General features: G+C 32.1%; 1 protein-coding gene across 1 annotated transcript; it reads right to left on the bottom strand.

Moving 5' to 3' along the window:
• Positions 1-978: 978 nt before the first annotated feature.
• LOC100254718 (succinate dehydrogenase [ubiquinone] flavoprotein subunit, mitochondrial) lies at positions 979-8,492 on the bottom strand. The gene is made up of 16 exons (XM_002269371.5): positions 8,156-8,492; positions 6,759-7,031; positions 5,436-5,523; positions 4,920-5,066; positions 4,700-4,840; positions 4,300-4,385; positions 4,130-4,222; positions 3,972-4,035; positions 3,663-3,806; positions 2,979-3,166; positions 2,727-2,901; positions 2,475-2,645; positions 2,281-2,350; positions 2,070-2,190; positions 1,948-1,985; positions 979-1,280 (listed from the first exon to the last, which is right to left on the bottom strand). Exons 1-16 carry the CDS (start codon positions 8,264-8,266, stop codon positions 1,178-1,180), a joined length of 2,013 nt encoding a protein of 670 aa, XP_002269407.1. The 5' UTR covers positions 8,267-8,492; the 3' UTR covers positions 979-1,177.
• Positions 8,493-18,244: the final 9,752 nt, after the last annotated feature.

The raw sequence follows: 18,244 nt of genomic DNA, 5'->3' as shown, positions 1-18,244 counted from the left end.
ATCCTCTAATTGCAACGTTGAGTAATATAATAATGGAGGAACGGGTCAGAATTTTCCTGTCTTAATCTTTATAATCAATTGGTATGAGGATATTGCATGATTTAATGGGGGGGAGTAGTAGAAAGTGGGCCATGATTTTACCATATCACCTAGTACTCACAGCCACATCAGCCTATGTGCACATGACAGGTTGCAGTTCATTGGCCGACGCACCAAAAAGTTTTCTTTTTCTTGCATATAATAATGGGACTCAGGGTGTAAATTCGCTTCGTTTATTATTTTTTGAGGAGGGTGGGGCCAGGTAATTCAGAAAAGGCAATTCAGAAAACAACTATACAATATGGCAGTGACAACTGCCCATTTCTCTGAAACCCTTCACCACCGTGACATTCACTCACTCAATAAAAAGGTGTATGTATTGTAATAGTTTTTCGTCCTGGAGTTATTTCTAGTTGGGACTACCCAAGATGGCCCAACCCACTTATTAGACATGAACAGATTTAAGGCATGAATCTGACCGAGCCTGGCTCAATGTGGCCCTTCCCGTTCTCTCTCTATCTAACACAGACAGGCTGAAGGCTAAGCTAGACTGAAAGGTCAGGTGGGAAAACTGTCGCATCACTTTTTTAATAAAAAAGAAATTAAAATTATTTTTATTTTTTAACCTTCCGTTGTTTTTTCTGTTCCCAACAGCAGCAGTTAAACAGGGCAGTGAACCACAACATTTCTTACCATGTCGAATGCTTGATACAGCAACCAGTTAATAGGGTCAAAAAAAGTGTCCTTTCCTTCATAACAGTGACAACCATAATTCGAATTACAAATTCTGAAATTTTGCAATTCTATGCTCTAGCACATGGGAAGTCGATGAAATCGAGTGAATGTGTTTAGGCTCTGCCCGCAGGAATCATGCCAGTGACTCAACCAAGAGCAACACAATTCTAGCATCTTTTTTCTTAAACATTCAGACATAAAATATAATCATCAAACTGACAAGGGTTAAGAATCATTATTCACTAATGCAAATCCAAAACCAGATTCCGATTCCTAGATTTCACAGGTGCTTCAAAGTGTATCAGTTTTTAACACTGATGAATGCCACAATTATTGTCAATGTGCACCCATATAATTTATTGCAGCCTTGACTTTTCACATTTTCTCAAAAAGTGCAAACATTTCAATATACGCGTGCTTTAGGTGGGATCGACTCAATCTCATCGTCCAATGGGTTCATGTGAACTGGCCTGTAATCTAGCCGAACCTTCTCATTTTCCCAATATCTGCAATTCAAAGTGAACAGAGTTTTTATTAATAGGATCAACTTAAATTTGTATTCAACATAACAGAACAGAAAATTGGGGCTTGGGGAAGAAGGGTGGGAAGGGCGGGATGCCATTTCCTCGAAATTGGTTCAACAACTTAGCCTTGAACATCTCAAGCTATATTGAAAATCTTCCTTTATACAGCTCACGAAAATCCCAAGTGCACAGATCTACCTCAGCAGCACCGTGACCAATATAGTTTATACAATCGACAGTGCAGCTTCCCTCAACAGTAACATTACATTTCAATTTGAAATTTGCCTTTTCTTAAAGTAATGCATATATATATATATATATATATATATATAAAAGCAGCCTAGGTGACTGCCTGGCAGGATCTGCATTAACTAATGGCTTTTCCATACCATATAAAACCTGTGGTATACTTTGCCTATAGTCCCAAAATAGGCCCTTTTATATTTCAAATAGTACCGAAGTTCAGTACACCCAAACTGTTAACTAATCCCAACACAACGGAAATATCTATCACAGTAGAGTGATTGAGATCAATGTCCAAAATATTAATTCCAATATAACTCCTGACTTTGATTATAGCAAATCTAAAAACAAACCATTCAGAAAGAAGCCGAAGAAAAAGAAAGCGGCAGGGACCAGAGAAACTTACCCCAAAGTGTGCCTTATCCAGTTCTCATCATCTCTTTTCTGCAAAATCAAAGCACCTTACTTCGTTAGGTAGAAAAGTGGGCAATAGTGGAGGATGCCAACTGAAAATGGAACTAAACTAACCGTAAAATCTTCACGGGCATGCGCTCCTCTGCTCTCTTTCCTGGCCTCGGCAGAATGCATGGTGATACATGCGTTTATCAAAAGATTTTCCAACTCTATGGTCTCTGACAAGTCAGAGTTCCTGTCCCAAGTTTTTAGAAATAGAGCCCACAAGAAATTAGTAACTTTTGGAATAATATGATCATCAATCATCTCAAGCGTAAGATTTTACCATATCAGACTCCTATCCTTCAACTGTACATCATGAAAGCTCTCCCATGCTTTGTCAATCAACTTACAACCTGAGAAACAGTGAATTAGATATAATTAAAAGGTTATAAAAGTCATGTGTCAAGACCTGAAAATTTCTCATAGAGAGAGGGAGACAACAAAAACTAGAAAATTAGCTGATGAGCATTGGATTACCTTCCTCTAATGTTTCTTGTGTGCGGAAGACAGCAGCATTATTTTGCATTACTCGCTGCATATTTAAACGGATTTTTGAGGTCGGAATTGAGCCATTTGAATTCCTTAGTTTGTCCAGCCATGCAATTGTCTTTTCCCCAGAATCCTTTTCCAACGGTTTTTGTTTTTCCCCTGCCCAATATTAAGTCAGGCATTTTAAATTTCACTTGTTTCACAAATAATATAACTTTAATAATTTGACAAGAAACTTGCCTGGTTTATGGATCTCTGCAACCCTATTTGCACAAGCCCGACCAAAAACAACAATGTCAAGAAGAGAATTTGCACCAAGGCGATTGGCACCATGGACTGATGCACAGGCAGCCTCACCAGCAGCCATTAGTCCAGGAACTACTGCATCGGGATCATTGCCTTTAATTGTTAATACCTGAAGAGAAAAGTAGTCTAAAGGTTAAAAACAGTACTGTCCCTCGTAGTAAAGCCACAATTTCATTTAATCCTTACCTCTCCATGGTAATTTGTGGGAATTCCTCCCATGTTATAGTGAACAGTGGGTAAAACAGGGATGGGCTCCTTTGTAACATCTACTCCAGCAAAAATGGCAGCAGTTTCAGAGATACCAGGAAGCCGTTCCTTCAGAACTTCTGGAGGTAAGTGGTTCAAGTGGAGGTAGATATGGTCTTTCAGAGGTCCTGTTGAAAATCAACAACCAGTGTAGGAATAAAATAATTGATTAGGGAGTCCAAGAGGTGCATGTGGTTTTATTTCAACATATTGCTTTGCATGAAAAATACAATCATGCAAATATCATACACAAATAAATAAATAAACATGAATATTCCTTCTTTCACAGGTATTAGAATTATATCATAGTGAATGGCAACTCAATGATGAATTCAATCGTTAACTGATCAATAAAAATCAACCATTATCAGACCATTATCAGATGGAAAAAGTTGATCATCAATACAAAGGAACTAAGACCAACAAATTATGTACACCTAAGGGGAACCATAGCAGACAACAACCAATTTTCTAGTGCAACCTGATATTCCATGCAAACTGGAGTATCTAATGCCTACCAACTGAAGACCTCATGCTCTGATTTGACATTACTGAAAAAAAAAATTGCATGGCATTGCTCACCAAGATGATAAAAACCCTTTTGTTGCAGGAATGTGATCATACCTACACCACGACCTTCTCGGATTTCCATTGTCATAGATCTTGAAACAACATCTCTTGATGCAAGATCCTTCGCTGTAGGGGCATATCGTTCCATAAACCGTTCACCTTCACTATTCCTCAGGATACCACCTTCACCACGGGATCCTACAAATTACAGATAGAATTCAGAAAAAGGATATTTGACAACCCAAAATAAATTTTAATGCAATTAAAGTATAAAATAACCAAAAAAAAATATATCCACACCTAACATTGAATGTAATCATCAAATTCATCATATTTTTCATAAATTATAAATGTAGCACCAACCTTCAGTAATAAGGCACCCAGCACCATATATACCTGTTGGGTGAAACTGCACAAATTCGAGATCCTGCAGGAAGGAAGAGAAAATGAAGATCACTGTAGAAGCCTAGAAAGCCAAGTTCAAACAAAAATCCCTTTGAGATTGAGAGAAACAAATAAACCTGAAGAGGGAGCCCGGCACGTGCAACCATGGCATTACCATCACCAGTGCATGTATGGGCCGAGGTTGCAGAGAAGTATGTTCTACCATAGCCCTGAAATAAACACAAAATAACATCAGAAGATAAATTCTATCATTCATATGGGTAAAATAGAGATACAATCTTGATACCCCTGTGGCTAGAATTGTTGAAGCAGCTTGGAACCTATGTAATGTCCCATCCTCCATATTTAATGCAATTACACCTTGGCATGCACCTGAATATTGATACCTTGCTTCAGTGCTTAGCAGACTCGAGTAAATGATAAACAGATTAGAGATTACTAATGTCAAGCTCAAGTGAAGGAGAGTTTCAACACTACCATCTCCTCTAATTAAGCTCTGAGTTTAGCTGAATAATAATATATCGCAGCTTTCTTTGGGTTCAAGAAGGATTTTAGTATAAAAACTTTATCTTTCTTTTACCATGGTTTGATAGCTTGTGTATCTCCTTCAAGCATCAAATCACAGAAGAAAGAAATACATCAATTCATCAATTGAAGGAACCTCCAGTCTATATGCATCAACTTACCATCATTATCCATTAAAAGATCCAATGCAAAGTACTCTACAAAAAATTGTGTATTATGTTTCATAGCCTGGCCATATAGAGTATGCAACAAAGCATGCCCAGTTCGATCGGCAGCACATGCACAACGATATGCCTGTCCACCTGCAGAAACAGTAACACAGAAGGAGCCAAGGTCAGATTATTTCCATCACAAGCCAACTTCAAACTCATATCATCGCACCTTTTCCAAAGTTCAGGCTTTGACCACCAAATGCACGTTGATATATTCTCCCATCTTCAGTTCGAGAAAAGGGTAAACCATAGTTCTCAAGCTCTATCACTGCTTTTGGTGCCTCCCTACACATGTACTGAATAGCATCCTGGTCACCTATAGAAATACAATAATCCAAGTGGGTTAAAAGACAGCCAAAATAAAAACCTTGAAACAAAGTAATTACAGTCTCACCATATGTAGGGGAGGGGGGGAATCAAAATCCTTAGCTCCTTAGTCCAAGCTATTTTGCTTCTTGTGGCATTAAATTTAGAATTTGGGATTTTGTTCAAAGTAAACCTCCAGTATATAGGAGGATGCAAAAAAAGAACTCCAAAAAAACACAATAGCTGTACTAGCTACACAAAATTCTTCTTAACCAATAATTCATTTATGTGAATAATCAATTTCTCCTAGCATTCCAAATTAAAGTAAGTGCACACCAAATAAAAGCAAAGGAATATATAATTTATGGAAGCATCTTACCTAACCAGTCACTTCCCTTGACAGTGTCATACATGTGCCATCTCCAGTCATCTTCGGTCATGTTTCCTAATGCAGCATTTATACCACCCTATATAAAGTTACACTAAAGATCAGCAACAAAGCCAAATTGTAATAAATAATTTTACATGGTGACTCAAAGTTGATGCAGCTGGATGCAATTACATCTATTCAATTAAAAAAGGGACAACCAGACATCAACCTAAGGCACAGAATCAGATATATAATAACAGAATACACTGAGTATAACATCTCAAAATGTCCACTGTCTGGCTTCCATTATGTAAGTCCTCCTAACTGATACTACAATTCCAAAATCACTTAGTTAAAAAAAATTACAAACTAAAATACAACAGCAGTAGAGCAGATTTGCTAGTAACCCATGCTGCCCATACAATGATCTCTAACAGGCTAACAACTTATTTCAGCAGAAAGATTTATCCAAAATAAAGCATTATCCGGAAAAACTACCAAGGTCCAACTTGACAATTTTTTAATCCCATATGCAAGCAGTAGTACAGATGGAACATAATCCATTTCTGCAAAAATGTGAAACCTTTATAAGGGCCCAACAACTTATGGTGGCTATAAGAAAGAGGATGCATACTTATAAAATAAGTTTGCCAAAGCATGTTCCAAGAATAATTTGATTCTGTACCTAAAGCATTATCTTGAACTGATAAAGGCATGATTTTGGACTTTTGGACTCAAGATTAAAAGAACATGAAAAGAAGGCAAAAATTCCTGAATGCTTTTTGTGTAAGACACTGGAATATTGACATTGTAATGGTTAGCAACTCTTCCATGCCCAAAGACATAGAGTTCTTTGTATCAACCCAAATCTGCATCACATGGGGATGTATTTATCTCTGTTGTACATATAGCAAGGCAATAATTCATTGTGTCATCTATATTGATGACATCTGAGCTTTGCGTTCTTTGCTTTCCTGAATTTTTCAGAAAAGCATGTGGCTTAGCTTCTCTGGCCATCTCAAGATTTCACAATCATTTGAGGATAGCTGCCATTTTCTGTGGTAGATAAATGAAAAATAATGTGCCAACTCAATTTTCACATGCACCCTAATGGTATACTTCAAATATGCATACACATAGATATCAAGTACAAAGTGAAACATTTATATCATAGAGAGGTTTCAAAGGATAAATTTGAGTCATTTTACAACAAATGCGATTAAACCTAAATACCAGGTGAAGGTACGGCATATTTTGCACGCTTAGTGCAATATACACCAACCTAATGAAAAGAAACTAAAACGTTAATCTTATAAGCTAAGGCACTCATACCTGAGCTGCAACTGTGTGTGACCGAGTTGGGAAAAGCTTTGTAATGCAAGCAGTGTTGAACCCATGCTCAGATAGTCCTATGGCAGCTCTAAGCCCTGCCCCACCAGCTCCTACAACAACTGCATCATATGTATGATCGACAATAGTATATGAAGAGGTGTATGAGGATCGGTAAAGCTCGGTAATGCCAGCAGTATCAACCCCATGTTTAGATAGTTCTCCTATGGCAGCTTTAATCTCTGCCTCGCTAGTGCCTGAGGATCCTCCCCCAGTCTGGAACAAACAAAGATTATACCTCAGAAAGCAAACAGGAGGACAAATGACATCAAACAAATATTTTATAGGCTATAATAAATATAATTAAGAGCATTCACTCAAATGACGGGAAATTTTCTAAAGAGCAGTAAGGTTAAGAATAAAAATAAAATAAACTCAATTAGGACAAGCAAAATCAAATGAGAATTTATCAACAATGCCAGGATTTAGTTCAGGCAGTACCCTATCAATAAAAAAACTCCATTCAACCGAGACTAATGCTAGGATTGAGCTTAGTTTGGCCAACATAACAATTTTTTGGAAACTAAAGCAATGTTTGGTTTTTGAAAAGTAAAAGAAAAAAAAAAAAAAACTCTGAAGGAAAGGGTTTTCTCCTGTTTGGTTTCACCGTGGAAAATATAAAAGAAAATCAACTATAATTAAAATTTGTTAGAAATTTAAATTTTAAATTTATTTAATCTTTATATATCGAAGGAAAATAAATGAAATAACCAAAAAAACATATAAATATAATTTATTGACTTTGAATGTATTTTCTTTCCTTCCATTTTCCTGACTATGTTTGGTGGGAGAAAATGGAAAGGAAAGAAAAATCGATGGAAAAAAAAATGAAGGAAAAAAAAAACTTTAAAATCAATAAATTATTTTTATACATTTTTTCAAACTCATCTCACTTATTTCCTTCTCTTATATAAAGATTAAATAATCTAAAAATATATAAATTTCAAACCAATTTTAATTATATTATTTTGTATATTTCACGGTGAAATCAAGCACGCATCAATATTCTTTATATTTCCTTAGTACCTTCCGGAACCAAATGTAGCCCTCTCTATTTTCTTTCCCTCAAATTTTCTGGAACAAACATAGCTTAAAACAATTGAATGTCCATATAATTTTTTTTCATCCTTTTTCTCAGTAACCAAACGGAGGATAAAAAAAATGAAAGGAAAAAAAAAAATCAACCCAAACCTAATAAAATGAACAGATTATACATTAAAAGAAAAATCGATTCATAGATCTATAGAACCCCTTCAAAACTCTAAAGATTCAAACCACTAAAAGCAAACTAGAATCAATAGCGAGAACGAGCTGAAAATGAGAAAGAGAGGAGAGAGTACCGATTCAGTAGAGAAGAATCTGGAAATGTGAGGTTTCAGATATTCGCTGGTGAGGGATCGCTTCGAATCCGAAGAACGGAAGCGAAGGCCACGAGAAACGCACCGCCACATCTCTATCGTCTGTGTGTATCTCTCTCTCGCTGGCTGTGGCTTATATCCGGGAGACTGAGACTCTGAGTGAGAGGATGGAAGATCACAGAAGGCTTGTTATATGAACAGCGATCGAGAAAATATTAAAGGAAAAGCCGCAGCTCCTCGATGGCTGATGCCTGTGATGCGGGGGACTGTTACCCTACTGCCCCTCTTTTTCCTATCTAACTACCAATATGCCACTCGCGTTTTGTTTCAATTTCTAGGACAACATATTAACTAAAACTAAAGGCTATGTTTGGTTCCGGGAAAGTACAAAGGAAAGAAAAAAAATGTTAAAGAAAATGATTTTCTCATATTTGGTTGTCCTATAAAAAATATCAAAGAAAATCAAATATAATTAAAACTAATTAAAAACTTATGTATTTTTAAATTATTTAATCTTTATATTGATGAGTTAAAATAAATAAAATGAGTTTGAAGTAACAAAAAAAATAATTTATCAACTTTTAATCTATTTTTTTATTTTTCTTCACTTTTTCTTTCCTTCTACTTTTCCTTTGCATTTTCTTTCTCTCGTATTTTCCCTCAAATTTTCCGGGAACCAAACATAGCCAAAATGTAATTGTTGGAGTGCCTTCTCGAAGACCACTCCACCCTGGAAAGGGGTAATTTGGGGTTTAAAATTTTTTGCTATTACTTTTTCTAATTTTCATAGCAAACCATACAATTTTATTTAATATAGTGAAACTTTTTTGTAAATTAATCCTCAAATGCCGAGTTGCTGACCACCTTGCTACGTAGACTCATACACGAACTTATGCTGCGGAGAAGGAAAGCGTTGCGGCCTTTTTAGCCACTACCAAAATTAGCTCACGCCCTAGCCACGTGGTCTTCTAATCTCCCACCTTCTTCCTTATTGCGTGATTGGAATGTGGAAGTGGGAGCAAATCTAGATTCCTAAAATACCCTCTCGTAGGGAAAATGTCCAAATGTTGCGGAAAGTTCTTTCTATAAATAAAATAAATAAATAAATCCGAAAAAAAACGTAAGATCAAATAATAATAATAAGAGAGGGCATGAACATTTGCCAGAGCCCATGCCTGTCGCTATCCCACTGTGATCTTTAGTTAGGGGCTTAAGGCATATTGTTAATTTTAGAAAAGGAAAGAAATGGAAGTGTTAGGAAAAATTACTCATTTTAACCTTGTATTAAAAATAAATAATTATAATTGTGGGACGCTTATAATAGTATAGCATGATTCCCAAGCTCCACCTAGATAGTACAAGAGCCATGTAGCTTTATTCATCCACCCAGGGTGCTAGAAGGGTAAAAATCAATCAGGCACTATGTATTCACGCTTGACAAGCAATATCTATGATAGACATGAAGTCTCTTAATTGACACATTAAATGTCTTAATATACAATTAAAGGTACCATTAAAGCACTCAAGGAACACATTATATTTGAGCAAAGATAAATAGCAAGTGTTGGTCACAAAAAAGGTATGCTGTTTTTTTTTTCTAAAACAACTTTTGCTCAAATATTTCATCTCTGACTTAAACTTGATAGGGGTGTGCCCGAAAAATGCATCCGAGCATTCCATTGTATTAGTGCCATTGTTGTCTATGTGGCATGGAGGCTAGTCGGACACCTTCTTTGATGGTTATGCTTCAATAATAAATAAATAATTTTATATTTGAAAAAATAAAATTAATAAAAATATTTTTAAACTATTAAAAATATTAGGTATCTATTCAAATCTTATAAAACTCTTATAATTAAAATTTTTGCTAATTTTTTTTTTATAAATTTTTATCAAGTTAAAAATTAAAATTTGGTAAAAATGATTGTTATCTAATTAAGCCCCAAAAAATAAATATTTTCAAAATTTTAAAATCATTTCATAATTTAAATCAATGATTTTTTTTAAATGTAAATTCTATAAAAATAAATTTTATTCGTCTTTAATTCTATTTAAATAAGGTTTTTGAAATTTTTAAATCACCGTAAAAATTATCTACAAAATGTTATAATAATAAAATTAATTAATTTTCCTTGCTTTGTAAGTAAATATTTTCAGCATAGTAAATACCCCCTAATCATGTTTAGTATGCAGGGTGAGTAAAAATTTACATCTCATTCATTTTTTTCATTAATTCACGTATTTGAATAACTTAAGTAAAGATGAAAATGAAATATAAAAAATGATTCAAACATAATTGAAATCTTATTATAAACAAGATTTTAATTCATTTTCAATAAAAAGGTATTTTAATTCTTTCAATACAAGTTATTTTTAAAATAATTTTTCAAAAAATAAGAAATTTAAAAACTTATTAAAATGAGTTATTTTGAAAAATGTTTTTTTTTTATTTTGATTTTATAAAAAGAATTACACCTTCAATGTATATAATATAACCTAAATTTAATTAAATTTTTATTAAAAATAAAAATAATTTTAAAATTATAAATAATTCATAAATAACTAGTTTTTAATAAAATGTGAATAATCACAAATTATTATATATTTTTATAAATATTATAAAAATATGAATATTAACATTTTCATAGAAGCATAGCAGATTTATTTTATTAAAAAAATAAAATTAAAAATAAATAAAGTTTATCTTTTTAAAATAAAAATGAGTCAAATTTTACATTACAAGCATACTACTCAATTACAAATTTTTTTATATTTAATTTTTAATTAATTAATTAAATTTAGAATTCTAAATTATTGATGTCAAAAGTAAGTACGGGTTCAAGGTGTGGACGGCCCCGTTTTAGAGCCCATGTTCAGCCCAAGTTTCATTTGAAATTGGATTGTAGACTAATAATACCTGGCATCAAACAGGCCTAAGGCGATTTACCCATATCAAAGCCCATATGGTTGGTTCAACGTCATCCCTTGAATGCATCTATTGTTGAAAGTGAGAATCTTCAGCGAGGGTGGAAAGAAAAAGGACTAGAGTGTTTGTGTAATTGTCTTAAAAGGAGGACAAAAATTGAGAAAATGTCGTGAAAAAAATAAGGGTAAATAAAATTTGAGAATTTATTTCCAAATATGTTTTATTTATTTATTAAAATAGATTTTAGGCATTTTTAAAAATGGTTTTAATAAATAGCTTTAAGAGGGTATTACATCTCATAGAGTTGCTTAAACAAAGTTTACAACAATTAGGTCTTTAATAACTTCTTAGCAGAATCATTAGAGTTGTGACACATGTATTGAGCTTTTTTTAACAATTAGAGTAAGCAAGTCTTCTACTCTAAGCTGACGTCTAAGAAATTACTCAATGGATGGGGCATATTTGAATTATATTTTCTTTTTGAAAAAAATTCGTTGTACAAAATAAAAATCAAGCTCAATGTGCTTAGTTCGAGCATTTAGAATAGGATTTGCAACTTGTATAATGGTATGCAAATTATCATGCCATACAATCGAAGTTTTGGAAGCTATTATCTTTACTTCACTAAGTAATGAATATAGCCATGAGATATCTACCACAACACTTGTCAAACTCATATATACAACTTTTATCAAAGATCTAAAAGTGATATGTTGCTTTTTAGAATACAAGATACTAAATTGGATCCTAAGTATTAACCTTTGATCATTTTAATTCCTGGCCTAATCAACATCTTTGAACCCCGCCAAATCTAGATTTTAAGATTTCTCGAGATGCAATCCACATTCAAATGAATTAGCTAAGTATCTTAGAATCCCCTTTACTATCTATGAGTGAACTTCTAAAGGATTTTTCATGAATTAACATCTATGGTTGACACAATAAGAGATCTTAGCCCTTTTGATATTGTAGAACCCTTACAATGCTTCAATAGAGTTGAGCATTCTAACCGGGATCATTTCTATAAGTTGATAGGTTCAAGCTACATCATTGGAGTGTTATTACTTTGGCATTGTATCTTAGCTCCATAACATACATTCTTAATATATTTGGTTTGTGATTGGTGAATACCTTCAGTCGTACGCTTTACTTGAATACCTAGAAAGTAATGAACTATGCCAAAGTTTTTTAATGTAAATCTTTGGTTCATTTTTTTAATCAAGAGTTACATTTCTTCATTGTTGCTATCAATGACCAAAATGTCATCTATATACCAAAACAAAAGTAGAATGACATGATATAATTATGATGAAAATGGATTGATCAGGTGTCAATGAAACAAATCCATAAGAAATGAGAGCACCATTTAGTTTCTCAAACCAAATTGTTGGAGCTTGCTTAAGTTCATATAAGAAATTATGCAACTTACACACTAATGTTGGTGATTTGGGATATTTGAAACTAAGGGGTTGCTCCATGAATACTTCTTCTTGCAAACTTTACATTAAAAAAATGTATTGCTAATGTCTAACCATCTAATATTCCTAGTAAGAGCTATAATTAGCACTACTATGATTGCACTTGGCTTTATCACTAGGTTGAGGGTTTCGTTAGAGTTAAAACCTACTTTTTGGTGAAATCTCTTTGCCACAAACCTAGCCTTATATTTATTTATAGTGTCATATATATATATATATATTAATCTTGAACACCCACTCACACCCAATCACTTTTTTTGCTCACAAGAAAAGGAACAAGATACTAAGTTTCATTTCTTAGAAGAGTAAGATATTCATCTATTATAGTAGCCCTCCGATGCTCTTGCAACAAGACAACTTATGTTGACTTTGATTATCTAGTGGCAAAAAAATACTTTTAGCTTAAAAAACCAACTTTAGTTGTAATCATCTTGTACATATTTCCTATTGGGATCGAGCCTTTAAAAGCAAAATATAATGTAACAAAATCACACTTGACTATTTCTTTGCTATCCTTTTTATGCATTAACATTGATTTAAACATTCAACCTATCTTTCTTATATTGTACATGACTTTGGTGCATTAGAATTTACACAAATGATACAAGTCATGAGTTTTTTGTAAATAGATAAGTTGTTTACAATCAGTTCATGGATTTGGGCAATCCAATAGAAATTGTAGTGCACTAATTTTTAATTAGAGAGATGACTTGTCTTTAACTATCAGGATAAATTTTCCATTATGAGTGTACTAGTGTATGTGATGCATATTGGATAGGACTTACAATGAAGTAATACATCACACTTAAAACAAATCATCACAAAAGATACAATAGGTGATTAACTTGATTTACTTCATTTTTTAAAATTTCTAGTTTACAATGAAGTTCAACTACAAATGGAAAATTATGATCAAACATGCACTAATTTTCAAGTTTAGGGGTAGGTGTACTCAAAGAAAACAATGAAAACTCTTTAATGTAAAGCATGAATGATTTTTACTAACCTCATAAATAAAGTCCAAGAACTTTAAATAAGAGTTTGAAATTGAAATTAGCTATTAGACACAATTTCAATGTAACTAATTGACTAGGTATAGATCAACAACTATCCATTAAGGGCTATCGGTGATAGTTGAAAAGTTAAGAACTCCATTGATTATGAGATTAGTATCCATTCGTTAGTCTCATCTTCAAACCTACTTAATCGGTTAATCAAGTGGTTGACTAGTAGCTCTTTTGATTTTCCATTTTTACAATTTTGTAATTTTTAAGCATTAAAAAGTTGAGGAATTGGCTAGATTATACTTCTAACAATCTTGGAAAACCTTTTAAGTTTTAATGACATCAATTGAAAGACGGTTTTCACTTCATCAATTTTTTTAAAAAGCTTGTGATAGTTGACAAATAAATTGAATGAGAATTTCATCAAAAGTGAAAAGGTTTGATGACTTTGAACATGCTAATGCAATCCTTACTTAGTACATGTCAACCTTACATGCATAAAGACCTGAAAATATTTTTCAAATTTGAAACTCTTCCCTTGATGCATGATCTTGTGTCCTTTATTGATCTTTTCATGGTTTTAAAAATCGGACCGGACGGTCACAGTTTCGATTTGGTTCGATGAACCGGAATTGGATTAGGTGAATCGACTGTCTGACAAGTGAACCGGACGATTCAAACAATTTTATTTATTTATTTATTTTTTACAGCATCAAAGCGACGTCGTTTTGATGACTATAAAACCATATTTTCTTCACCCTTTGCGATCGTCCTAGCTTGAGCAACAGTTGTCGACACTTGTCGTCCCTGCTTGCCGTCAGCCCGCCTATTGTAGACGGACCCCCACTTTCTCGTCGCCGACACACCTTCCTGCCGTTGAGAAGCAAGTGAAATCTTAAACTTCCATTTTTAAAAAAATAATAATAATTGTTATATTTTATATTTAATGTCTTAATGTTTTGTTGATTATAATTTTAATGTTATGTTTAATATTTAATTTTTATAATTTTTTCATTTGTTTATTTATTGCAAATTGAAATTTTAATTTTTTGAAATTATTGAAATTTTTGTTGATTTATTTATTACAATGGAAAGTTGAATCATTTACATATTTTATTTAGTTTAGACTTTAGATATATATATATACACTTTATTTTCATTTTTTTAAAATTTTATATTGATTTAAATTTTTTTTATTTGAGTTTAAATAAATTAATGAAATCATTGAAAAAATAAAACATTAGGAATTAAAATAATTTGTTGATTTTCAAACAAAATTCTGATTTTTAAATTTTCAATAAATATTTTATTTGAAAGTAAATTTCTCATTTTGAAAAAAAATTTGGTAATAAATTTCAATTTTTTTTTTAATCCTTTGATTTTTTAAGTTGTTGATGAATGATGACTTGATTCTCTAAATTAATGTGAGGTTTTTATAAATTGTTGATGACTTGAATTTTTTTATTTTTTAAAAAATTAAATTGTTGATGACTTGATTATTTAATTTTATAATTAAAATTGTGATTTTTGTTTATAATTTGATAGATAAATAAAAAATGTAATCAATCTTGACCCCATCCTTTGATCAAGATTCAACTGTCAATTCATACTGACTTGCATGAGAGCATGTTTCTAAAGAAAGATATACAAATGGAAAGAAAACTCTCATTCGATTGTATTGTAAAAAAGTTGCAAAAAGTGGGGGTATTCATAAAATGAAGCAACACCTTACTGAAGTGAAAGAGAATATTGGTCTTTGTAAATCAGTTTTTCCTAATGTTAGGTTTCGAACAAAAAATTATTTGCAAAAGTTTGTGAATTCCAAGAAAGCGACCCAAGAAGCATATGAATATAGAAATCCTTATGGTCTTAATGTGTCACAATTCGAAAGGGATATGACAGAAGGTGAAAAAAAGGTTCAAGAAATACAAAATCCTATGGTAGCTAGTAGTGGAAAAAAGAAAAAAGTCAATAGTGGATAAGTATTTTGCACCAAAAAATACTTAAGAAGCTCAACCTTCGATGAGGAGTGTATTAGTTGGGAAATAAGTTGTTTGGAGGGCAAATATGGTTGTTGGGAGATTCTTTTACGATGCATGCATTCCTACTAATGTTGTGAATTCCTTCTACTTCAAGTCAATGTTGGATGTTATATCTATAATTGGTTCTGGATATAAGGGTCCAAATTACCATCAATTGTGGGTTAATCTTTTAAAGGATGCCAAGAAGGAAATTCAGTTACTTGTGGACTCTTATCATGCAATTTATGCAAAAGTTGGGGTGTACAATAATGAGTGATAGTTGGATAGATAATAAACAAAGAACACTCATCAAATTCCTTGTTTATTGTCATGAAGGAATATTGTTTGTGAAATATGTTGATGCTTCAGATATTGTCAAGAATGCAACTAATTTGTTTTAGTTATTTGATGAGGTGATTGAATGGGTGGGTCCACTCAATGTAGTTCATGTAGTAATTGATAATGCAACAAATTTTGTGGCCATTTGGAGATCGATTTCTCAGAAGCATAAACACATCAATTGGTCACTTTGTGTAGCTCATTGTCTTAATTTAACCTTTGAGGATATTAGTAAGATGGACCATGTTGCTGAACTTGTAAGACATGCATCAAAGGTGACAATTTTTGTGTATAATTATGTTACTTTGTTAAGTTGGTTAAGAAAAAAAGAAGGATGAATAGAGAATCTTCGACCTAGTGCAACTCGCTTTATTATTACATTCATTGCACTTAAGAGTCTTCATGATCATAAATATGACTTGCAAGTTTTTGTGACTAGCAAGTTCTTTGCGGACTCTAGATATTCAAGGGGTAATAAAAGCAGAGTTGCAGTTTCCATTATCTTGGTTAATAGATTTTGGAATTATTGTTTAATAGTTGTGAATTTCATGTCTCCACTAATGTGCTTATTGCGTATTTTTTATTGTGATAAGAGACCTTTGATGGGATATATGTATGAAGGCATCAATAAATTATTTAACCATAACAAAAGAAGACTATACAAGCCTTATACAGAGATCATAAAGCAATATTGAGATCAATAACTAAAGAAAAACATTCATTCAACAACGTATTGGTTGAATCCATGTTTTCAATATGATAAGGAAAACTATTGTAATAAGCCAACTGATATTGGAGGTGTCATAGATGTTATTGATCAGAAAGTTCCGAAAGGCAAGTTTGATACGATGAATGAAATGAAGTTGTTTCGTGATTGATTGAGAAGTTTTGAAAGAGACCTTGGGAATTCTTCACGTGAAATACTTCAACTTGGTAAAAGATAATTTTAATTTATTAGTGTATTTGTTTTTTTTCATTAGTTACCTATTGACTATTTAATATTTTAAACTTGCTAATGTTTTTTTTTTCTTATTTTTAATGTGAAAATGGTAACTAGATGAATGGTGGAAGCTTATAGTGCACCGCATTTGCAAAAGTTGGGCATTCAAATATTGAGTCAAACTGCATCGTTTTTTTTTTTAATGTGAGAGGAATTGGAGTGTCTTTGAACATATACATACCAAAAGAATGAATAGATTGAAACATCAAAGACTTAATGATCTTGTATACGTTCATTATAAATTGAGGTTAAAAGATCAGTATAAATGTTTTTTTTAGTTGTTTTGAATTTAAATTATTTCATTCACAATTATGAATAATTATATGTTTTTCTTTTTTTAGCTTTTATAATAAGAAAAAAACCTATGATCCCATTGACTATGCATGCATTGATGAGACAAATTTTTGGATGGTTGATGAGGATGAGCCAATAGAGCTAGATGTTGAAGAATTGAAAAATCTTTTATATGAAGAAGGGTCAATTCTAATAAATGAAGTGGAAGGTTCAAGTTCTCACATTGGTTAGTAGAATATTTAAACTTATAAAAGTTCAATAATTATTTTTTTTTTCTTCAAAAATGAGTTCTTGTTGATATATATTCAATATTTTTGTAGATGACGAGAATGGTGGGGGCGTGGCTATAGAAAGGCTTGATGTGGAGAACTTTGGTTTTCCATATGCTCATTTTGAATCTCAACATCCCAATTTTCAAAATGAATGAAGACATGAATTTTATATTTATTAGTATGCAAAAATTGTTCATAAATACTCAAACATTGTTATGTTATATTTTGAGTAACTATTTAAGTGTTGTGGTTGATATTTGTATTGTCTATTATGGATAATGTGTTAACAACTCTTTGATAATTTGGTCATTGTTGGTTTATTGCTCATATTTAGATGTGAGTTAGAAATAGTTTGATTATTTGATAAATATTGGGTTGATTGACATTATGAGTGTATAACATTTTATATTGTGTTAGAGATATAATATATGATGATTGATGACTTTTACAAGTAAAAAAATTTGTGAAAAAACTCAACAAACAGAGTGTCAAAATTTAGATAAAATTTATTATTTTTTAAAATTTAATAATATATAAAATATATATTTATGACGTTACCGATTTTACTTAATTTTTAGTTTATTTGCTTAGTAACAAAAATGGAAAAAAGTTACATGTAAAGCAAAAATTAGCAAAATCATTCCGGAATAATTTTCTTTAATCACGTTATAATATTAATTGAATTGATTTTTGAATTTTATCATATTTTAATATTAATTCCATCAATTTTTAGTTCT

This window comes from Vitis vinifera, chromosome 4 (assembly GCF_030704535.1).
Source record: "Vitis vinifera cultivar Pinot Noir 40024 chromosome 4, ASM3070453v1".
Classification (NCBI taxonomy): domain Eukaryota; kingdom Viridiplantae; phylum Streptophyta; class Magnoliopsida; order Vitales; family Vitaceae; genus Vitis; species Vitis vinifera.
This window is presented reverse-complemented; position numbering and strand designations above follow the sequence as displayed.

Coding starts and splice junctions, on each gene's coding strand:
- LOC100254718 (XM_002269371.5), bottom strand. CDS start 8,266: ATGTGGCGGTGCGTTTCTCGTGGCCTTCGCTTCCGTTCTTCGGATTCG. Junction 4,036..4,129: donor GTGCCGGGCTCCCTCTTCAG/GTTTATTTGTTT, acceptor TCCTTCCTGCAG/GATCTCGAATTTGTGCAGTT. Junction 2,191..2,280: donor AAGGATAGGAGTCTGATATG/GTAAAATCTTAC, acceptor AACTTGGGACAG/GAACTCTGACTTGTCAGAGA.